The sequence below is a fragment of the Solea senegalensis genome, linkage group LG9, assembly GCF_019176455.1.
Source record: "Solea senegalensis isolate Sse05_10M linkage group LG9, IFAPA_SoseM_1, whole genome shotgun sequence".
Taxonomy (NCBI): Eukaryota; Metazoa; Chordata; class Actinopteri; order Pleuronectiformes; family Soleidae; genus Solea; species Solea senegalensis.
The window spans coordinates 7,735,267-7,760,151 of NC_058029.1; the positions used below are offsets into that span (position 1 = coordinate 7,735,267).

At 39.8% G+C, this 24,885-nt stretch overlaps 1 protein-coding gene across 4 annotated transcripts; it reads left to right on the forward strand.

The window, feature by feature from the left end:
- Positions 1 to 28: 28 nt before the first annotated feature.
- On the forward strand, positions 29 to 21,797 carry sim1a (SIM bHLH transcription factor 1a). Of its 4 annotated transcripts, XM_044035015.1 has the most exons (13): positions 29 to 1,803; positions 1,932 to 1,959; positions 2,028 to 2,446; positions 8,117 to 8,199; positions 9,829 to 9,918; positions 10,017 to 10,125; positions 10,213 to 10,298; positions 11,782 to 11,981; positions 12,105 to 12,211; positions 13,105 to 13,252; positions 18,220 to 18,391; positions 19,446 to 19,839; positions 20,997 to 21,797. In XM_044035015.1, the coding sequence occupies exons 3-13, from the start codon at positions 2,272 to 2,274 to the stop codon at positions 21,713 to 21,715; spliced, it is 2,283 nt and encodes a 760-aa protein (XP_043890950.1). In that variant the 5' UTR covers positions 29 to 1,803; positions 1,932 to 1,959; positions 2,028 to 2,271; the 3' UTR covers positions 21,716 to 21,797. The 4 variants fall into 4 exon arrangements, with proteins under 4 accessions (XP_043890950.1, XP_043890949.1, XP_043890951.1 ...); XM_044035014.1 differs by having other exon boundaries at positions 29 to 1,963; XM_044035016.1 differs by lacking the exon at positions 1,932 to 1,959.
- Positions 21,798 to 24,885: the final 3,088 nt, after the last annotated feature.

The window sequence follows — 24,885 nt, forward strand, 5'->3', positions numbered from 1 at the left end:
AAATAAAAAACATTAAACAAGTGTATGCATATAATTAATACAATTTTATTATTATTATTTTTGTTGTAACAATATAAACATATCACGTCAGCATATACCCACTGTGTTTATGAGGAAGAGATTTCATTATGACATGATATTAAGTGACCGGCTGCATAAAATCAATTTGGGGGCCACATATGGTCCTCGGGCCACAAGTTTGAGACCTCTGCTTTAATGGCTTATATTAGAAATACATTTGACCAGGTCTGAAACCCATTTCACACATATATTAAACACCTACCAGGCTATTATAATAAAATAACAAACGGAATCATTTAGATTTTGTGGGAAATATGGGGGATTATGAAGTTCACAGCTGGTGTGTTTATGCTGCAGTGATAAATGATAACAAGGTCTGTCCTACACGAGGAGATGGATGTGCTGAAACTTCTCTCCATGTTTCTATGTTTGGAAGGAAAACAGCGGTGATCTCCTCACAATATAATCAGAGCTAAAGCATCCGCGGGCTGGATCCCATTTAGCGGACTGTCCCCGCGCTAGATCCCTCAGAGAACTAGGGAGAGAGAGAGAGAGATAGCTGTGTGTGCGCGCGCTCTACCGCCACCTTCATCATCCTCCTGCCCTGTGTCCTCCCTTTATCCTGCAACAGGTTCCTAACACTTGAAATGACGAAGGTGAACAGAGAAGATATACAGGCCATATATTCCGAATTAACTGTTTCCAAAGGCCAAAAAAAAAACCACAATTTGAGTCAAGTCAAGCCACATGACCCTGAATATTGTATATATTCACTTTTAGATAAATGGATGCACTTAACTCATCACAAAACTGGGACATATTTGCGTTAAAGCAGGACACTTAAATCAGGCACTTTGCTAAACGTAAAATAATTTAAAAAAAAAGAAGTTTATTAAAGAAATATAAAAGAAGAACATAGTGGAAAACAATGTGGCCTATGCACATTCTGTGCTTTATTTAATGTAATGTTCAAAAGTTTAGAAGAAGAAACTGCGTATTATTAAGTGTTATCTAAGCCACATCGATGAACAGCTAAACTTTTTTAAAGCCTTCATTTTGCACAAACAGGACAAGAGCTGCGCAAAACTGCGTGGTGAATCATTTATACACTGTGTATGAATTACGCACGAGCATGTCAAAGACAGACAACTTTTCAGTCCACATGCTTATGTAGACTGCACTTAAAACACGGGGATTATTCCAAATGCTGTTTTAGAGATTTCTGAGCGATCATTTAATCTCAGATATTTTTGAATTTGATTGATTGATTTTAAAAAATAACCCAGGAAAGAAAGAAAGATAAGTAGGCTGTGAAACTTATAATATGTAAGCCGACACGTCCACTGAGCGACACGTCACTTTAAATCCACCTGTATTAAAAGTGCTTTTGTTGTCAAACAATATTAATCTATTTTAAATTTGACATTTTATAAAGGAGGTTAATAATGTTTCGCAACGCGCGCTGGTTCTATGGGGGTTATTTTTCGATTCACTTTGGGCCAGAGGTGAACATTCTCACCAGCAGCCAATTCCCATTCTGTGCGGGGCGTCTCTTTATATAGAGCAGCCAATAGAAATGCAGTCAGGGCGAGCTGCTGTCCAATCGAAGCAGAGCCTCTTGTAAGTGGGCGGGACTTTGAGGTTTTGGCAGCTGAGGAGAGTGTGGATGCGCAGCTTTCCCATTAAAGAAAAAACACACATGATGGAAGATATGCAAGAATCTACTGGGACACTTTGAAACCTTACAGCCACGACATCAATCAACTGTTTTTATGCGCTAAGGTAAGAGGACAAACACGTCCATGCTCATTTAGTCTGCGCAGGACGATGCAAACAAGTGTCTCCATGAGTTTGTGTTGCCTCATGCAAAAAGGTCTGTGTGATGGTTTTTCATTCTGTGTCCTCCACAGTTCGTTCTCGCTTGAAGCCGTGGTGGATGTAAGTGAGTACTGTACCTTCCTATGTATGGACTAAAACCAAAAAACAACGCCGCTTTAAATCTCCAGGAATCCAGGAATTAGACGCGTCCCGCTTGGCTCAAACCATTGGAAACACTTGGGAATATGGGAATGTGTTGACGCGGCGTCGTCGGCGGGTGGAGGAAGGAGGAGGCTGCGGGTTTCTAGGCCGGACAGCGCGTACAGGACGAGTCCCTGTCCATGTGTGGAGACGTCGCGGCTATGAGACACCTCCAGGGACAGTGACTGGAAGACACGCGGAGACTTGAGACAGTGAGAGTGACAAGAGACCATGAAAGAGAAGTCTAAAAATGCCGCGCGGACGCGGCGGGAAAAGGAGAATAGTGAATTTTATGAACTGGCCAAACTGTTGCCGCTGCCCTCCGCCATCACCTCCCAGCTGGACAAAGCCTCCATCATCCGCCTCACCACCAGCTACCTGAAGATGAGGATCGTCTTCCCTGAAGGTAAGACAGCTGCTTTTAAATTTATAATAAATGTGAACGAAAAAAAAAAAATAATAATAATTTTATGTGGATTATTGGAGATTATTAGATTTGTAGCAACATGAGCACAGCAAAGCGGATGAAAAGCGGTAAAAAAAAACGTTTATTTCACGGGAATGCAGCGTTTGCGTTAGTTTTTATTTAATTACTTTTAAACGTGCTGCATTTAACAAAAAAAGCTGTATAGTGTCATAATATTTTGTATTATTTAGTCTGTGTGTAATTTCAATGTAATTTCTAGATTTATAAATTATAATAGTGTTATATAATACTATTATCATGTCTGGAGTTTCAGTAAAATTTTACTACTATATCCAGTAATCGTAAAATAATACATATACAGTATGTATGTATGTATATATATACAATTTAAAATAGTATACATATAACATGCAACAGTATAATGCATGTAATCATTTAATTTCATATTCAAATGTACATTCATTTTCATCGACTGTATATATGTATACATATATACATATATGTACATATATGTGTGTGTGTTCATATTCTGTGTGTGTTTAATATTTATAAAAAGTGAATATTGATTATTACATGTAATATAATGTATAAGCATCCAAGTACTTTATTTTGTATAAGCATGCACTAAGGACACTAGTGCATAAACTATACACACACATACACACATGTGTATGTGTGTACATATATATATATATATATATATATATATATATATATATATATATATATACATATACATATATATATTGACTATGATTGAGAGATAGATAGATAGATAGATAGATAGATAGATAGATAGATAAGATAAGTCTGCTGTGTCCCTCGGTCAGTGTCTCCAGCCTGCAGTGATGTGGTTTCTCGGCAGCAGCAGCAGATTATCTGTGATGAGCTTCCATTGTGCGTGACTGTTGCAGAGCTGAACACATTAGTGTGATGTGAACACCTGATCACTCAGAATGTGCTGTTCCTCACAGCTGTGGTGCAGGTTGAGATGTAGGAACAGTGGAATTATGAGTAAGAGTCTGAAGGAAAAACATAAAAAAAACATGGACACTGACTAGTCCTGGGGTCACACAGATACACCTGCACATGTAATGTAACCTCACACGGATTATTCGACACAAATAGTGTTTGGTATTTCTTTTCTAATACTGTGATAATAACACACATTCACACCAACTACTGGACCTATGACATGTTTATTTCAGCTTGTTTAAAATTAGGTTTGGAGCAAAGATTTAACTGCTTTAGCTGAATACTAACATTGCTGCACAAATGTTACAATCATTTGGCTCCAAACTGGCCTCTGTAGATTATTCACATGATTACATAACTATGAGAGATTCTTATCTTAATTAGGCATTAAACATTGTTTTAAAACCATGGTTCTCAAACTATGTGCATGTACCAGCAGGGGTACATGCACATAGTACTTCCTCAGAAATACTGTTCTACTGTATATACCGGGGTTCGTGGAAAATGAAACGAATAAATAATAGAAGAGTCACCTCATCTTAACTATACCAGTGTGTGAAGTATATGTGAGGAAGAGGAGACAGCAAATTATCTTATTGGGATAAATCTGTCTCCTGTGAAAAGTCCAGAGCTGACCTTGCTCGGTCTATTTTAACGTTGGTGATAACGTTGTTACTTCAAGAGAATTGAATTTTTTCTCAAATGGTACTTGGCATCAAACAAGTTTGACAACCACTGGTGTAAAGTAGGTCGTCTTTCAACCGGGAGGTTGTGGGTTCGATCCCCCAGCTCGTTTTGAATCTGCATACCAATGTGTCCATGGGCAAGACACTTAACCCCAAGTTGCTTCTGAAGGCTGTGCCAGCAGGGTATGGACTATGATAGACATATGATAGAAAAAGTGCCAGTGAATGAAAACTGTCATTAAGACTTGAATTCCCTACATAAGTACAGACTAGTTACTATTTAAAAATCCACCAGGATGCACTCAGTTCTCCTAAGGCCACACACGTGCGTGTGTACACAGCACACAGCGACGTTTTCCATGAGTGACTGCAAACACACAGTGATAAGCTCAGCAGTCGTCTACAGTCTGCGTTTTCCTTTTTCATGACTGGAGAAAGTGTGCCTGTTGTCACATGTGTGCTGTTTTACATGCGTGTACATGCACACGGACACTCACTGAATAATTGAAAGGATCACGCTGCTGTTCCTGCAGACAGACATGCACACGCTTTTGTTTAACTCTTCTGTCCATCACAGGCTGTGTTGTGAAGTGTTTCCCCTCCATTAAATCTCCTGTGCTGTGTTAAAGGCTGGACCTCTCGCACCTTTTTACTCCAAGCACACACACACTGAAACACTTCATGTTTTAGTGGTTGTTATTTTTGTGCATAAGTGAGGATAAAGGTAACAGAGCTCTTAATTTTTCATGAGGTGAAACAAAGCATGTTTTCTTTCTTTTTTTCCCTCTCTGTGATTTTGAGAGACAGAGAGAGGTGTAGCAGCAGGACCTTTGGCCTCAGCCATGTTGTCCATCCTTGGTGAAATTACATGGCATCTCACACCATAACAAACATGTTGCTTCATTTTTTTTTCTCCAGAGATTTAAACTGGGACTCAGGATATAATTAATATTTATTTTACTCAATATCTGTTAAATGAAATTCACATTATGTGTCATTAGAGCTAATTCATTTCATTCATTTCATTTCAGTTGTACTCTTGTTTCACACGACAGTGACTGTTTTTCAGTCATTGCCTCAACAATATGTTGAATTATTATTATTACTATTGATATATATTTATTTTACTACGCTAAACATTTAGGATTTATACTGTTTTTCTAGTGTTTTTTTATGGTTTAGATTTTTTAAATGATTTTTGAATGATAATAATGATGATTTTAAAATATCGAATAGTAACATTGTTAATGTTTGAGAGCTAAAACGAAATACATAATTAACACAGTAAGACCCCTATTTACCAGCTCCTGTATTGCGAGTATCATGGCTACGGCGCTACAGGCCTCACAATATGTATTTATTTATTTATTTATTCGCATTCATTTTAATGTATTTTTTCTTGTTTGCGTGGAAGAATAAGGTCGAGCGAGTATGACGAACGCCTTTATACGTGGACATAAAAGTGCGCCCCCGATCACTAACAGATGTGCATTTTATTCACTGATTTATTTATTTAGCGCTGCAACTTTATTTTGTTCATAATTGATTAAATAATTCATTGATTGTCTTAATTAATCCACTACTAGTTTGGGCCATCAGGTCAGAAAATGTCGAATCCTGTTTCCCCCCCCAAACCTGGAAATGATGATGTTCTCAAAAGTGATATTTTGTCCACAAAGCAAAAATGATTCACTTCTACTGTTTTTTGGTGAAATAGAACAAAAAAAATAAATAAAAATAAATATGTAAAATATAAGAAGCTGAAGACTGTGTGAAAACAACACACAGCACTCAAACCGATTCATCCATCGAAATAGTGGACTATTCATTTAGTAATGATTCATAAATCGACTAATCGTTGCAGACCCATTTTAATGTATTTATTTATTCATGTATTTATTTTTAAGAAGCCACTTGCCATGCTTGAGTAAAAAAAATGATTGTAATGATTATGGACTGCTGCTGCTGTTGGAATAATCAATCAGTAAGCATGAATGGATGTGTTGAAGATTGCGTGCGTGCGTGTGTGTGTGTGTGTGTGTGAGAGAGAGAGACACTGCAGTGGTTTTTAAACAGTCTAAGGTATGCGGCTCATACCTCATCCTGCACTGTCATAATCTTGCGTGATTGTGTGTGTGTGTTTATATCGTTATCGTTGGGACCATGATTGTTCATGCTGTTGATGCTGTTTTTGTTTTTGTTTTTGTTTTTTTTTAATCACTACTGATGTTACAACGTGTCTGCTTCAGGTTCAGCTACGTCGAACCTGACAGTAACTAAGGGCAGTGAGAGAGACAGAAAAAACAACAGTTATGTGTTGGTCCTTGAACGCAACATTTAACAGCGAACAGCTCGTCATTAAATTAAACGAGAACTGTAGCCCTTTTATAAGAGCGTGTAAAGGTTTAATATTTGGTTATATGTGTGTGTGATAACAGTGAGGATTGAAAAGGTGCGCTGTTGTAATGTGACCGCGGCGCAGTCGTGAAGTCCGCATCAGCTCCATATGACGCAGTCAGAGAGGCGCAGAGGCCGCTGCGCTGCTCCCTGTGTGCCGCATGTTTGTACTGCAGAGCGGGATTTGCATTTCAATCAGCACACGCGCTCTCTCTTTTACACACACACAATAATGTGAATACATTTTCTCTCCAAGTCTATTTGCAGTGTTGGTGCATATTAATATTTTGGAACTGTACATCTCTACACAAATGAGACTCTGGAGAAGCTTATTCTGTTTATTAAAGCATTGACATGTAAGCTTCTACTTCCTATATTGTAGCCATTATCACATCAATGTTTTTCTTTTAAAGCAATTTTCTCAAATTTCTAGCACAGTTAAACAATTTCTAAGTGCTTTACAATAAAAAAAATGTGAGACAAAGTGAAGCAAAGCCGCAGAATAAAATACATCAAATGCATAATGAACACAACAAAAAAACGAAATTACAAGTTGCAGTTATGGCTGAGCTGCAGAGGTGATAATATATGTGTTTATATATATATTTATATATATACATATATATATATATTTTTTTTAAACACAGTGGCAAACAGGTAGGTTTTCAGGCTACATATGTGTGCAGTCCTGCAGTTTGTTCTCTTTTTATACCATAAGATCCACCTGAGGAAAATATTGAGCTCACGAAGTATGGTGGTAATTCAAGAGCTCAATATTTTATCAATATTTTATCACCATTGTTATAATACAGTGGTTCCCAATAAGATAATTTGTTCTCTCCTCCTCCTCCTCACTGGTATAGCCAAATTAGATTAAGATAATGTGACTGGCTTTCTTATTATTTAAATTATTATCTTTTTGTTTTTGTTATTTGTTTCATTTTCTACACACTGGTCAAAATTCCTCCACTCCACTCCAATCACATACCCTGGTATATAGAGTTTTTTTTTTCTCTCCAAGTACCACCAGAGGAAGCGCATGTACCACTGGTGGTACACGTACCCCAGTTTGAGAACCATGGATACAGAGCACCTCATACACGCGACCCACTTTATGAAGATGGCTGCAACCCAATTCATACTAAAAAGTTATGACAGGGGTACATTTGTGCACACAAAAACATTTCTACTCTTCACTATGAATACATACAGCGGACATTTATTTTTTTATTTGAATATTTAATCACAGTGTTAAATTTATTAATAAAAAGTCTATAAATCAATCTTTGATAATTATTTCACTCATGACGATCATTTTCTTTGTTCTTAGTTCCACTGATGAAGCAGATCTGGGTTGAGATTGTGACAGAGATTTGTTGTGCTTTTGTTGATCATCCTGTGTCCTGTGTTTGTGTTTGAGGAGCTCCATGCATTAAAAGGGATTTTTTATGATCCTCTGTTGAATTTTTTAAAATAAAAATATCACATAATTTAAAATCCAACATCTCATATTCACAAAATGATTTTGCTGCATTCCTGCTTTCACTGTAATAAGAAATGTTTTTTTTTCTGTGTGTGATTTGTCTTGTAGGCCTCGGGGAGTCCTGGGGTCATGTGAGTCGTAATAGTTCTCTGAATGGAATCAGCCAGGAATTAGGCTCCCATCTCTTACAGGTATTCACTGCTATGTTTTTATGTTTTCATAATGACGTAAAAAAAAAAAAGTGGGTTGAAATAATGCTACAAGGTCACATAAAAATGCCTTTAATTGTTGATTTAAAAAAAGAAGAAAAAAAAAGACACTAAAATGTTTAGCCATAGGTAGGCTGTGTTTGTGTGGTTTAGTGGCTGCTGCTGCTACTGCTGCTACTGCTGCTGCCGCTGCCATCTGCCTCCTGTTGCCTTCATTCTTGTAAAGAGTGAAATGAGCTGAACACATTCCTGGTCACGCACAGAGCCTCAGTCCGTCCTGCAGCCTCTCTCACATCAGCAGCAGCAGCGGCAGCAGCAGCAGCAGCAGCAACACAATGGAGCAGAGCTGCAGAAGCTGCAGAGACGCAGGCTGGACAAACACAGCCACACGGCGACAGAGTGGTCGTCAGAGCAGAGACACGTCGCGGTCGTCAGAGTAGCAGAGGACGGCCACAGTTTCGCTGTCAAATAGATGGACAGGTTTACAGTAGAGTTAAATATGGCAGCAGACTGGCCTGGTTTCTGCTCCCCGATCAGGGAAACAAGTGGCGACAGAGCACTTCATTTCTCTCAGCCTCAAATTATTATTGTCAAATACAGATTTTTATTAAAGTTATTATGATAATCACAAACACTAATATCAATGCACCAGTTGTGAAATTCTGGGGCAAAACTAACCAGAGTTTACATAAAATACAGTTGTTTGGGTTTTGTTTTAATGATTGTTTTTGTAGTAGGGACACAAATTAATTATTGTAATTGTTTAGTCTTTCAGCCCTTCACACTATAACACTATTTTTGAATATCGCAAATAGAGCTGCACTGGTTAGTCAAACTATGTTGGGTGTTTTTGCAATAATTAAACCGATATATCTTGTTTTCCAGCTTCTTAAATGTGAATATTTTCTGGTTTCTTTTGCTCCACATAAGAAATTAATAATTAAAACGGAATCATTTTGGTTTGTGGACAAATCAAGACATGTTTGGTAAACAAATAATCATAAGTTGCAGCCCTTAATCGCAAATTCAATCGTAAGCAAACTCCTTACCCTCAGAGTTTAGAGCCCTATTGTTCTCTTATTTAACTTCTAAACTAATAACTGATTACTGCTTAATTAATTGATTCCTTTACAGTTTATGCTTCATGTCATTGTTATTTTCTGCCTGTCCTCAAGTGATTATTTTGCCTGTAGCTCTGCACACAGTGATCTATTGGTAGAGTCATAACAATAAGACGACAGTAACATTAATATTAACTTTGAGAAAAAGGAGTTTCACTGTGGGAAATTCACAGGTGTAAATAATCAAATGAATGATGGATGAGTTCCATTTAGCTTCCTCAGTTTTGGGGGTGCATGCTCTTTCAAACTGTCCTGACTCGCGGAATTGCTATGACATTTTTATGTTTTATTATATTTTAATCAGGATTTCAGTATTTATTTTGATGTTTATTTGACACAACATTGTGATCTTTTAAAACAAATACACACTTTAGTTTGCCAAGAAAGTTTAAGAACATTTAAGAAACCTAAGACGATATTAAACTACTATATTAGACTACTTTTGACAGTATCAATCACAAGAGTAATCATGATAATTTCTTTGTTTCAGACGTTAGACGGCTTCATTTTTGTCGTGGCTCCGGATGGGAAGATAATGTACATATCAGAAACGGCGTCCGTCCACCTCGGCCTGTCGCAGGTTAGTTTGATGATTGAAGTCATGTGACCTGCTCTGGCTTGTGCCGCACCACAGGCGTCAGACAGATAGTTCTGAGGTGAACGTTTGTTTTTTAACAGGTAGAGTTGACAGGAAACAGCATTTACGAGTACGTCCACCCAGCAGACCATGACGAAATGACGGCCGTCCTCACAGCGCACCAGCCATACCACTCACACTTTGTCCAAGGTAATCATCAACCACGAACAAGCATGTTGTATTAAATATGATACGGACTCGTCAGTTAATAACCTTTTCTTTTTCTTTACGCTGCAGAGTATGAGATCGAGCGCTCCTTCTTTCTCAGGATGAAATGTGTCCTCGCTAAGAGAAACGCAGGTCTTACCTGTGGAGGCTACAAGGTAAGTTTGTTTGAATGTTCTGCTGCTTAAATGTGAATATTCTCTGGTTTCTTTGCTCCATATAATAAAGAAAATCATTAAAAATGACAAAACAAAACATTTGAGAATATCATCATTTCCCGGTTTGGTGATGAACACTGATCAGCATTTTCTGACATTTTCATGGACCAAACCATTACTCGATTAATCGATGGAACTGACAGATTCATCGATTATGAAAATAATAAATCTTTAGTTGCAGCCCTGCTAATGGTTTAACTGATCAAACATTAAAACCTTATGGTGAATTTGTTTCAGAATTTATTTTCACATGTGTGATTTTTTTTAAAGGGTTAGGGTTTAAAAACAGTGACCACAGAATTGCTCTAAATTTCAGACTTGGTCTAAAGAAAATCAGGGCTGGACATTCTCAGGAGTTTGTTGTTCACATATGGAGAATGCAGCAGGATATCGTCTGGGTCAACAGTAAACATTTTTGGAACATTCAGGCGGCGGGGGGGTTGGCAGCAGGACAGTCGCCAACTCACCCACTCTAAAATTATCTGCAGCTTTGCCTGTGGTGTTTGCCCCACTGAACTCACTCAGACTATATTCTGGAATTTGGACTATAGGGCGCTGGTAGCAGAATTTCCCCCCGAAAATGTATGGAACAATATGTGTGAATATTTGCATTCTCTCACAGACAGCCACTACTGGAACTTAACATGAATTGAAGTATCATATCTAAAGATAGAATAGATGAATAGATCTGAATAGATCACTCTATGTGCTTTGTTGTGAGGAAAATTTTAATTTTGTTCTGAAGATAGAAGACTTGGAGGGCCCACAATTTAGAAGGATAGCTTTCTAGGAAGGATGACTAAGTCAAATAAAAGTCATGATAACAAGGTATTGATTTTGTTTCTATAGAGATGGAAGTTACACTCTTTAACCCTTAGAACACAGAGCGTTTGGGCTGCTTTTTTCCATCACTATGTTTAAACGTACATTATATACAGAGGGTATAAGAATGTGCATTATTATAGTGTCTTTGGCAATCTGATGGTAAAAAAAAACAACTATATAAACACGCCTCAGCAAAAAGTACTCAATATGTCACAGTTCAAAGTTCACTTGGCTTGTTTTTATGAACAGAAAGAAAAAAGAAAAAATGCAATATCAAATGAATCATAACTTTGACTCAACAACACATGAGAAGAGGAAAGCCTTTATTAAAGCCTCAATATGTGACCGATAACACACACCCCCAGGATGTCCATATAAGGAGTTGTGTGTTATTCCCACGGCAAATTACCATGGGTGCACCGTGAGCACTAAGGGTTAAAATAACAGTGGAATTTAAGACTTTAGAACTGTTTTTTTTCTTTATACTCATGGTTCTCAAACTGTGGCTTCCACTGATGGTACATGGAGGAAAATCAAATCTCTTCTACTGTATAAACCTGGGTATGTGAACCTCTGTGTGTTATGCCTCTTGGTCCAGGTGATCCACTGCAGCGGCTACCTGAAGATCCGACAGTACAGCCTGGACATGTCTCCATTTGACGGCTGCTATCAGAACGTTGGGCTGGTGGCGGTCGGTCACTCGTTGCCGCCCAGCGCCGTCACTGAGATCAAACTGCACAGCAACATGTTCATGTTCAGAGCGAGCCTGGACATGAAGCTCATCTTCCTGGACTCGCGGTACGTTCCCGTTGGTTCGCTGACCCTGGATTCATCTTGTCTACGGGTTTGTGAGTGAATGAAATTGTAAATGCGAGAAGACTTAATGACCCCTGAGAGTATGTGTGTGTGTGTGTTGCTCAGGGTTGCAGAGTTGACAGGCTACGAGCCTCAGGATCTAATAGAGAAGACACTCTATCATCACGTCCACAGCTGTGACTCCTTCCACCTGCGCTGTGCTCATCATTTGTGTGAGTTAGGTTTGTTTTGCCTCATGACAAATTCTCTGCATGTGGATCTGCACACACACAGACATGATGTTATATTTAGTCATATTACAGTAGGATTTTATAACGTACATTATGATAAGTTACATGATGTTACCTCACATTACCTCAACCAAGGTGGTTATTTTTTGGTTTGTTCTTCAGTGAGCAGTATAACTTAAAAGAGATGATTTTTCTCTAAGTATACAGGTTATGGCCCAAGGAAGGCATTGATAGATTTTAGAAATAAATTCAAAACAGCTCATATTGGCTTTAACATGGGCTACAGTATAGTCACAACACAATAAGAAAAAACAAACAAACCTAGTGCTATACAATAGATTTACAATACTAGATTGTTTTACAGTTAATATATGCAGGATTTTTTCATACACCGGGTACCAAAATGCCAATTTGCAGTCTTGCTTTTAAAACGCCCCATAAAAACATCAAATTAATGCCAATAAACAATATTCGCTTTGAGTATAAAATGCATGATGACTTGAAAAATTGCTAAATTGTGGCAAATAGGCAGTCAGACAGCTTCACCAGCTTTGAAATCTGGTAATGCCGACTAGGTGTTGGAGATTTCATGTCCTTTAACTTTGGTGCTCGTTTATGGAGTTGTTTGAGCTTTTTAAAAAAATGTTTATTTAAACTTACTCTCTCATTTTTAAGGTAAATGCAAGAAGAAAATGCTCCCTTTAAAATTAAATAAATGAAGCTCTTCTGCAGCATCCTCCCCACTCCCTCACCATCAGTATTGCCCTTATACTCATTTATTTCCCTAGAAAAAACCCTGATATGTGTTCATTTGTAATAAATTTCTTCCATACATTAATCACCTATTGTGCATTCCCTCTCTTTTGATCTTGCAGTGTTGGTGAAAGGTCAGGTCACCACTAAGTATTACCGTTTCCTGGCCAAGCAAGGTGGCTGGGTGTGGGTCCAGAGTTATGCAACCATTGTACACAACAGCCGCTCATCCCGGCCTCACTGCATCGTCAGTGTCAACTACGTTCTCACGTGAGTAACTGTGTCTGTCTGCTCCTTAAACACTGCTGGATTTACCACTGTGACTCTATTACACAAACCCACTGACGGATGAGTCTGAGATTGTTTGTTGTCGCGTTCATGGCTCAGTGGCACGTTGTCACAGCTGTGGTGTCACTGTAAATGTACTGTACTTTCCCAGAGATCACAGTGTCAGTGGTTTGGCTTCATGTGTCGTCCATGGGAACTGTCGCTGCTCCCACTAACTACCATATGTAACAGAGGTTTTAGATTTGTTGATATGCACAGAAGTGTAGCTTTGATGCTGTACACAGGTACACAGGACACCTAATAAAGTGTCAGGAGTGGAACCTGGTGGTGTCTTCTTCTGCTGTAGCTCATCTGCTTCAAGGAGGAATGTATTGTGGTTTTCTGCAATTCTTTAGCGGTTTTAAGATACTGTTACCTTTGACCTCTGGCACCAACAAGGCATTTTCATTCACACAACTGTTGCTCACTTGATATTTTCTCTTTTTTGAACCCTCAAGATCATCGTCTGTGAAAATCCCAGTAGATCAGCAGTTTCTGAAATACTTACCAGGAGATGATGTGATGTGAGGTTTTGATTTTTGTTAGTTCACCCTTTAACACTGAGCGTATCGCAGAAGACACTTTTGCGCAAGTGCACTTTGCATTATCGTAATTACGCATTGGTTTGCGCTATCGGACAAATTGCAACGGTTTCTGAAAGTTGAGAAGTTGCAAGTCAAAGCAAACCTGTGGTTATTACAGTAATTTCACTCAAGCTGTTGCAGGAAACTGACGAATGAGCGTCTTTGTCACCAGAGAGGAGAGAATTGGAAAAGCGCCTGGATGTAGTTTCTATTTTTATGGCCTGTTTTTGGGCATTGAGACAAAAACTCAAACAAATGTTACTTTAAATATGTTTTATAAGATTCAGTTTTCAAATTTAACACGCATGATTTGGTGTTTATATACAACTACAGTGTTTTGGTTTGGTTTTTTTGTAAATAAAACATTTTAAATTGTTAATACACTACTTTAACATGCAGTACATTGTAAATAACTGCCAGATATTGGAAGTTTTTCTGGAAACATTTGCAAAAGCACTTACTCACAGGACATTTTTTGGCCCTTTTATGGTTAAAATGAGCAATAAAAAAGTCCAGATGGACATTTTGAGGCTTTTAGGTGTTAAAGGGTTAAAGCATAAAATATACTTTTAGTTGTAGAAAATACAGTTTCTTATGAAACACTGAGTTTATAGTTTGTTTGTATTAGGAAGTAATTTGTTGCGGTCACATTCCAATTCACTTGAGTTCTGTTCTTCTTTTTCCATCCAAACTGTAAACAAACAGAAAACCCTCAGTGCAGGCTATACCCCTGCTGTCTTTTCACTGTTGATACAGAAAAAGCAAAACTCAACATTTATTTATATGTAAATGTCATGGATAAAAGATTTACAGCAGCTTTGCGGATCGGCTTCGTCGTTGTTGCAGTACATTTAGAGTGGAGTGCGATGTGATTGAATTGTGGGGCGCAGAGAGAGGGGTCACTCACATCTCTGCGGGCGTTGTCATCTTCTGCTTTGATAAGATAATGAGTATTGATACTAGAGATTTACACAAATAGATCCTGTGAAGCAATTAACTGGAGGTTAATTGAAAATATGGCACGTGTTTGTTGAGGGATCTGGCAATCAAGAAACTTGGTCGATTCATAGCCGGAGTTGCGTTAGAAACAAAAGAGGCGGAACATGTTTTATTTCCATTGCTGATTAATATTGATAATTCATTTAGTTGTTTGGCCCATAAAAGTCCAAACCTCATATAAGATAATATAAGATATACAGCATGTCCTCATATAAGACATTCAATTTACGATTACTGAGGAGCAAAGAAATCCGAACCTATTCAAATTGAAGAGGCTGAGATCACAGAATCTATTTAGTTTTGGATGCTTTATAAAAAAGCACCCAGGGGCATAAGATTCAATTCAGCTCAATGTTATTTGTATAGCACCAAATCACAGCATTATCTCAAGATACACATAGTAAGGCAAGAACCTTTATAATATTATAGAGAGCAGAGAAACCCAACAGTTCACACATGAGCAATCATCAGTGGAGAGAAAAGACAGATAAAATAAGATAAAATGAGTCTACGTCCAAATTTTTGGTACCTCATAACCTTACTCACTCATGTTTCAGAGAACTGGGGTTTATTTTAATAACCTGATATTATTATTATTATTATTATATTATGTTACTATTATTATTATTTTTATTATATAACCTAATAACACTGCTGTCTCACTTTAGTCGTCGTGTAACTATTATACTTCTTTCTTTCTAGAGTCCATGAGGAGGTGATCGGCTTAATCAGGATTGTGGGAACTTTTGTTTGAATGGGTTTTAGTGCAATGCACATTTGTTGATATTTAAAAGTCACACTCTACAGCTTTTAATACCTGCTTAACTGTTGAGCTAATTCGTTTTGCAGCCCGAGATGGGTGATTATGATAATGATGTCTTTTTTTTAGGAAAATGCAACTGTCCTGCTTTTTTTACATTCCTCCCTCTCTGACTCTCCCGTGTGCCAGCTTCGTTGTCCGTTACCTGTGGCGGCCTCTCTGTGCTGGCGTCAGTCATCTGGTAGAGTTTATCTAAGACTGGCAGCTCTGCCTGCAGAGAATATAAACAGAAACAGAAGCTGAGGGTTACATCCAGAGCCTTCCTCGCACACTCACACTCCAACAGCACAAAACTGCCACTCCTTATTACAAACAGCTATTTTTCACCTCTGATACCGACTGCGATCACGACTCCACCTGCACGAGCCACATTCTTATATTAGTGAGTGAGGACGGCCGGCGATACTCACCGATCATCTCATTAATGTTTTGCCTCCGATGTGTGTGTTTCACAGATGTATGAGTGAGTGAGTGCGTGAAGGAATACAAGCTATAAAAATCTCCAGCGAGTAGCATGGCTGGCTGCATTTAAAGCCAAAGAACAGCTTGACACACATTTCCTCTTCCTCCTACATCACATCCACAACGGGTTTGTGTTTATGGCCTTTTAATTGATAGGCTGTAAACTTGATGAGTGTTTATGGGCACCAGCTTGCTGCCAGGGGAACAAAGCCTTACTCTGCCTCCCTCCTCTCCTCCCCTGTGTTCTCCTTATTTGTCCTGCTTTTGTAAATCTTTGTTCAACGCAGAGTATGGATTGAGCCACACAGTGAATGTTGAAAAGAGGCACACATGAGGCAGAATACAGTGTGAGGTATCGGCTGTGGCGTAGCGTTGTTATCAGGAGCAGAGGAGGTTTGCCCGACACCCTCGGTGTGTACAGCCGTGGATAACACAGGTGATACAGGCTCTTCACCTGCATGTGAACTCCCACTGTGTGCTCAGCTCTGATAACCTGTGAACCTCCTGTCCCGGGGTCTGTGGACCTTTCCATTGCTGCCACAGCCTGCCTGTGATTTAGCAACTTGTCAAGCGACGGCATGTCTGCAGCAGAGGCACGTAACTGCACTTTATTTGTCTCACTCTGTCGACAGTTCTGCTGCACGCTATTTTAGCGCTAAGTAAATGTGTCACCCCCTCTGTCTTACACATGCACTCCATTCTTCTTCTTTCTTTTTTTGTAAAGGGGAGACAACTTCAGTGTGCCACAAAAAAAACACATTTCCATTAATGAATCTTTATTTTTGACACATTTAGTGAGTGTAACAGATGTTTTCATACAAGATGAGATTTGTTGGCTTTAAATTAAAACCTGGTTGTAAAGAAAGCCTAATGCAGATGGCCTGTGAGGGAAAAACCAGCCACTAAGGCACAATCCTCAGGTGATATAAGAGTTTTTCATACTTGAAGACTGTGGTTCTTAAACTTTTTATACCATGTGAGAAAATATTGAGCTCTTGAAAGTCTGTGAGATACTAACACAATGTTCCATAATCCAAAATCCAGTGAAGATCTGGAGATGGAAAAAAGCCAAAATTGAGGCTCGGCTAAAATGATAAAACCTTGCATATGAGTCAGAGTTAGTTTTTGACTTGAATTTAAAACATTCAACAATTTTAGTTTCACTGTGAAGAACTAAAAGTGAAGACCCACAAGATCCGAGGGTCTTCCTGGTTCATAGGTCACAAGTGTTTTTGATTCCTCCATAGTTCATGCTCACAAATGAGTGTGTGAAATACACTCAGTGTTAATATTTCAAAATCTGTGTAAAACTATGAGGAAAAAAGAACTATAACTAACTATAAGTAAATAATTGTAGTCAAATGCTGCCAACATAATTTTTGAATATTATATTTTAGGGCTTGTAGCAGACACAAATCCTAGGAAATATGTCTTCTTGTTTTTTTGTTTGCTTGGAGAGACACTGAGACAAGAGACGTGTGTAGAAAATGGATCACTATTTGTCTCGGGTAAACCCTGTCCAGGTTTTAGACTCATCATCCTGTGAAAGATCTGCAGAACACTTAAGCGAGAAATCAATTCCAATTTCCCTGTAGTGAGACGTCCAAGCTTCTCCTGTGGGCCTGATTTAGCCAGACACAGCCTTTAATCTCTCCATGTATTTGATTGGACAGCTTTCCCTCTGTAGAGTGTTTGTTGAAGGCCTTGCTCCAATCCTTCTGGTAAAACAAGCATCCCAACAGCCGTCCCAGCCCATCACACACACACACACACACAAACACACACATCTCTCCACACCGTGGCCTTCTCGGCACCGTGATGAGGCTCTAATACCTAAACAGATGTTAATTGGTTTTTGTGCTAAGAGACAGAGCAAACACACAGGTACACACAAGCTGTGTATGTTTGTTAATAAACAGCATGTCTCGCTGAGAAGCGTCTCTACTTGTGTAATTGTAAACCATATTAAATCTGTGACATGCAAATGCAAATGTCAGTGGTATTGTGTTGAAAGCGCCACGTATAATTTATGCTTGCGTCTTCAGGGAGACGGAGTACAAAGGACTCCAGCTGTCTCTGGACCAGGCCGTGTCCAAGGCCCAGTTCCCCTACAGCAACAGCAGCAGCGCGGCCAGCAGCCTCGTGGACAGTTGCAGGACACCCAAGAGCAAAGTGTCCCGGCACAAAACCAAAGCTAGATTGTCACCGTACACACAGGTGAGGATCTTCAGCACTCTCAATTACATATGCAATGCGATCCTGTGTGTGAATGATACAAGAAAGTAAGAAAAACACTCATTTACAATTAAAGAAAAAAAAGTGTGTGTGTGCGTGTTGCTGTATAAGGGTTTCGGTTTGATAGTGACGCTTAGAACATGCAAAAGTCATAAGGTCAAAAGGCAGAAAAGAGGAGAATATATAAATCACAAGTAAACAAATCCCCCTTATTTTCTCTCTGACAATAAATACATGGAAAAACAAAAAATGTAAAATCCAACTCTAACAAAGTTGCAAGAACTGACCACGATGCATTCCTGCTGAAGTCACTCAGTGAAAAATGTCCTTTAGTTTCTTGTATTTTGGGGCCCACAGCTCATTGATGTCCTTCACTGACAGAGCTGGTTACTTCCCACAAATGGACAGAACAAAACATCACTACTGGTGGCTCTCTTTGCGTCTTCTTATTTTTTACTTGGCCTTTGTAATACAATAAATATAATAATCCATTTGTATTGTGTAGCTGATGTGGAGGTGATATGTACTCAGGGTTTGACAATATCTCAATCTCTGTCAGTATCTGTTCTATACTTTCTTTCCCTTTTTTTGGGTTGCTTTGCAGCATATGCAGTTGTTACGAATGCTGGAAAAGCAAACTTTCTAACTCTCTGTGAACTGCTGTTAGATTGGTCAGTCAGGGACCAGATTTCCCCGGCTTCAAACAGAGAGAACTAGACTTCTGCATCTCGTCTTGGCTCTGTCTCAGATCTCTGATTTACATTATGCTAAAAGGTTTTTTATTGATTGATAAAACCAGAAATACCTTGCCTACCCCAGCTCTAAGTGTCATTATGGCATTCGCAATCCGACTAATACTTGAGGAGAGATGAAATTAACTTTTTTGGAGGCCATGGTGCCTGCATTGTCTTCAACCGGTGTTTTCTTCAATTACAATTTTGTCAATCTCAAATCTTGCTCCCGGTGAGAGTGCCACCTCATTTCAAAGCCTTCTATGATCTCTTTCCTTAACCCTTACCCAAATTCCCCTCTGCAGTATCCCAGTTTCCAGACAGAGAGGTCAGAGTCTGACCAGGACAGTCCGTGGGGCAGCAGCCCTCTCACCGACTCAGCCTCCCCTCAGCTGCTGGAGCAGAGCGAAGGTCTGGACGCCTCCTGTGTGTACAAGCAGTTCACTGATCCCCGCACACTCTGCTACAGCCCGTCTGAAGAGCAGCATCACACACACCTCCACGCACACAGTCAAGGTCAGCGCTGTGAGCGGGGTCGATGCGAGGCGGGCAGATATTTTCTCGGAGCGCCTCCGCCTGGCAGCAACATGCTGTGGGGCACCACCCGGTCCATCCTGCCGCTGAGCAAGAGCTCTCTGGAGAACCATGATGGATACAACAACAGCATGCAGCACATCACAGCTGTCCACAGCTACAACGGTGAGACATGCGCGGTGACAGCCGTTCATTTTAAACGCTTACAAAGACAGCACATGACCACTCATGTACGTGTGTGCACTTGAAACTATAACACATGGGAATAAGTAATGATGATAGGTAAGAGCATGGATTCCTTTTCCTGGACTGATGAGAAGGTGGAGCTGTGACTGATTCTACTGTACGTCTTTAGGAAAGCTTTGCATTTAGCCATTCAGGAAGTGAATTTCTGTGACTGTGACATCATTTCCACAAGTCACAGTGACTTTCTGTCCAGGTTAAAATGCTGCCTCTGAGTTTTCAGTTGTGTGGATGTCCCAAGTCAGTGTTTCCCCAATCCTGGTCCTCAGGGACCCACTGTCATGCATGGTTTAGATGTTACCCATCAGTTGTGTTGGAGCAGGGACACATCTAAAACATGCAGGGCAGTGTGTCCCTGAGGACCAGGATTGGTAAACACTGCCCAAAGTAAATGTACTAAAAGAGATGTATGACACAAGATGAATTTCCAAAAGGATCATTAAACATTTTGTCTAGTTCTAGTCGTAGCACAATATATATAAAACATTTTAGTATAGACTTGGCCAGATGCCGATGACACAGAGTGACCTGAGTTTCTGCCAAAGTAAAAGCCAAAATAGCACAAGTTTATCCACACCAGAAGCACTGTTTTGTCCACGTGTGTGCCACTTTCTGCTTACAGAGATGTTTATATAGTAGATGGATGGAGAGGGACATGATTGTGGTGGAGAAAAGAAAGATATACGTCACATAAAATACATATTAATCTTTAATTGTTTGTTTTTTTCCTTGTAATTTCGTGTTTTCTCATCATATTATTCTCGTACCACACTGAAAATAGTCTGCGGTAAATCCCTTTATTGACTGTAGAGAATGAAAATGTGTATTGGAGGTGGAAGAACACAGGATTATGTGCAGATATTATGCTTGAAATTTCATGAGCCTCTGATAAATAGTTGTTGAGTGGTGATATCTTCTTCAGTAAGCACTCAGTTAATGTGTTATATGTAACAAGCATCAAGTGTGTTTACATGTGTTGATTCCACAAACGCTGTAGGATTAAGAGGATTAAGAGGAATGATATCAGTGCTTGCTAATGTTGCCACTGCCCTGATTGCGTTCCCTGTTTCCCTCTGCAGGCCAGGGCCACTGGGATGACGACAGTGTGGTCAGCTCTCCAGACGCAGGCTCAGCCAGTGACTCCGGGGATCGGTACCGAGCAGACCACTACCACTGCAGCCCACAGGAACCCAGCAAGATCGAGACGCTGATCCGAGCCACGCAGCAGATGATCAAGGAAGAGGAAAGTCGACTTCAGCTGCGCAAATGTCCTCCGGATTCTCCACTGGGACCAGCCAATGGACTGCCCAAGGGCCCCGGACCATGCTTCACTCCTGAGTACACTCAGGGGCAGCTGCCGCTTCAGTCTGTGGTGTGTCGAGGGTTGAATCAGGTGGTCAGCCCCGCAAATAGCCCCGCCCCCTTATCTCGGCACAGCAGTCCGGGATCTGAGCGCCTCCACAAGCCCAAAGACTACCTCCAGACGGACCTGCCACCCCTTTCTTTGCCACTACATCACCCACTGGGTCGCCCAGGTCCGTGTTCGGCGTCTCCCGCCTTGACCCCGTCCCTGTACCCCTCCCACAACCATCCACGGCCATATTTGGACAAGCATACAGCCTTCTCCCTGACAGGCTACGCCCTGGAGCACCTCTATGACCCTGAGAGCCTTCGGGGCTACTGCACGTCCAACAACACTGGCCCCACTCACTACGACATGACCCCACACCTCCGCATGCCGTCAGAGCAGCCCCCCGGACACAAAGGCACCTCCGTCATTATCACCAATAGCAGCTAACACCCACAGTGTGACTGAAGGCACACCGCCTGAGCTGGTTATCTCTGTTACAGCGTTAAGCTTTTTTTTTCATTCTGGATCCTGTTAGTTTGATTTTCCATCATACCAATCAATTCTGATCCCATTTGCTGCCTCATTATGGATCCACATTTCCACTCAAGAGTCTACAACAGCAAATGTTAAGCTGTGTATTTTCTCTAAACAGGTGCTATGTCTCAAGAGGAAGAGATTTGGCCTCATAATGCTGTTTCATTGCAGGTTCTGTAAGAGTAACGTCATCTCGCTTTATTTATTTCCTCAGTCCCAAATTAGGTACAGCACCAACTGAACCCAATTATACAGTAGATGCAGTTACAGGGGCTAAGATGGTGAGAATCTAATACCAGATCCATAGATGAGGATGAGGATTCCAAGTCAGGCAGACGATGAGGAGATGAGGAGACCATCAAGGATGGCAGGAACTGAGGGAACATGAAAATGAGACTTCTGTTGGTTTTTTTTACAACAGATTCTCACTCAGAAAAAGGGGTTTGAACATGTCACTGACAACAGCAGAGTTTACAATGTGGCAGCGTAGCGATGGGATGATGGATGAGCGGTGAGTCCTGGAAATGCAGTGATGAGATGCACCTGGTGGATCTGCCCTGACTCCTGACACCTGCAGACAATCACACACACACACACATATATATATGCAGCCATAAAGCAGGTTTACAGTAAGAGACTCATTTTCAAGATAGTGAGATTAAAGAAAGTTGGGAACTGAATTCTCTCAAAGAAAAATAAATCCCAGTCTAATATTTGTTTGAAACAAATAAATCCACAAACAAAGGCTTCACTTGCTAGAAAAATCGGTTTATATCTCTGTCAGTAACACCCCAGTTTCTCGCTGGATCTGCTGCATCTCTCACACAGCGAGCGTTTCTGCTGCAGCATGTTTAACATAGAGTTTGCCTTTGAAAATCATCATAAAACATACCTTTAAATACTAAATGTTCTCAACTTAATGCCAAAAGTCTGACCACAACCTACAACCAACGGCAGATACACGAACAGGGATATAAAACCAGAGAGAGGAAAAAGGAGGAATAACACAGCATTAAAACATGGCAGAGATCATGAACAGCAATACAACAACAAAAACACAACAGGAAACATTTGGGTATTGAACTGTGTTGTGTAACTGGTCTCAGGTACATGAGATGTGTGGCCTTCATTTGAATGATCTCATGAACAGCAAAATGGTGCATTTCAAGTCACGTTAAGTCAGTTTTATTGACGTAGCCCAACATCACAAACACAGTTCACCTCGAAGGGCTTTACAGTCTGTACAGCAGGTGACACCCTCTATCCTTAGACCCTCACATCGAGTGAGGAAAAACTTTATAAAATATCTGGTGGCATCACAGGGAGGACAGACCCAAAAATATACATCACAACAAAATGTGTGTTGGAAAGTATTAATTGATCCAAATTTGATGAGTATGATGGAAAACAGGACTGAGTAGAGAGAACAGTTTAGCATCTTGGCAACAGCTCCATCACTTTCAGTTTTGCCCCGTAACTTTTTGCACTATAAGAGACAGAGTTCTTGTCTTGTGAAGAGGTCTCCTTTCTTTTTCACTGCGTGCGGGCGACTCGGTCGGGTGTGGTGCACTTTTCTGTGATGCAGGCTGAAGCTGCCACGCATCAATTTCAAACCTCGCAGACTAATATGCAAAGCCATTCTCTAGACGTTTCCTTTCTCTTCACTTTTGTAATCTTTCACTAAAGTAAATGTAGTGACGCGAGGGTGATATATATGTGTATATATATATATACATATATATGTATCTCATCACAATATTAGAGTGCGTCGGGGGAAAAGGATCAAAAGGACCTGATTTATTTTCTGCGTCAGAAGATGAGGGAAGTATTTCCTCTGTGGACATCTGTGCGTATCGTGTCTGAGCGACTGTAGTGGACTGGAACTTGTGAACGTATGCAATTTGACCCGTTTGAATGCTAAGTAGGGCAGCTTAATTGCATCACAACCCTGAGGAAACTGTTCATTATTGTTATGTGGGCATGTTTGTACAACAGGATTGAAGTTTTCTCTGTCATTTTTTTCCCTCTCTGCGTCCTCTCTTCAGTCCATAGAAGAACCTATATTTATACGAGTTTTCCTTTTTTTCTTCTCCCTGTTTTGTCACTGCCTGAAATGTGCTCCATCTCTTAAATTTTATTTATGGTGTATTGTAAATATGCTCATAAAAGAAAATGGCACCACATTTAAGCACATGGGCAAAAACTGTATTTATTATTGAGTAAATGTTTCTTTGTGATTTTGAAATAGAGCTTCAATCAAATCCGGTCTAACTGCTTGTATGATGAGTGTATTTTTGACTAAGGCAGATGTTAAATGATGACTAAATAAAATCATTTTACAAACTTTGATTCAATGTTTAGAGAATTATAATTAAAATCACGGTTGAAAACATAACTTCACTTTCAATTAATGCACATATACTCTAGAACACTAGAATATCCAAAAAAGTATAACACTTAAACTGTGCTTGTTCAAAAACCTTAATATGTATCAAAAATTTCAGTTAGGTGAGAAAAGTCCCAAGTCTTGTGATCCGTTTAAGGTTTGAAACACGTCTCTACATTAAAGTATGACGACACTGTGAGGCTCCAAACTGGACTGGTGTGTGATCATTTCTTGGACCGTTTCCCATTCATGTGTATGTGGAAATTATTCAGTTTTTTGCTATTTTTGTCGCCATGGTTGATCGAAATGCTTAGAAAAATAAGAAAACGCCATTCCCGATCACACCGCATGATTAGGAGTGTGGGGGGTTTCTCAAAACTGTGGGAGGAGTTACACGCTCAACTTTTTGGTGGAAGAATAACAGTTCAATACAGAGAGACTCACAAGCCCCTCCCAAATTTTGGACGACATACTGAACTATGACATTTTTGTCAAATTTTGGACTACATACTGTACTATGACATTTTTGTCAAATTTTAGACGACATACTATACTGTGACATTTTTGTCAAATTTTGGACGACATACTAAAGTATGACATTTATGTGACTTTTTGGAACGACATACTGAGTCGCTTTTTAGTATGTTGTCCAAATTTTGACAAAAAAGTCATAGGTTAGTATGTCGTCCAAAATTTG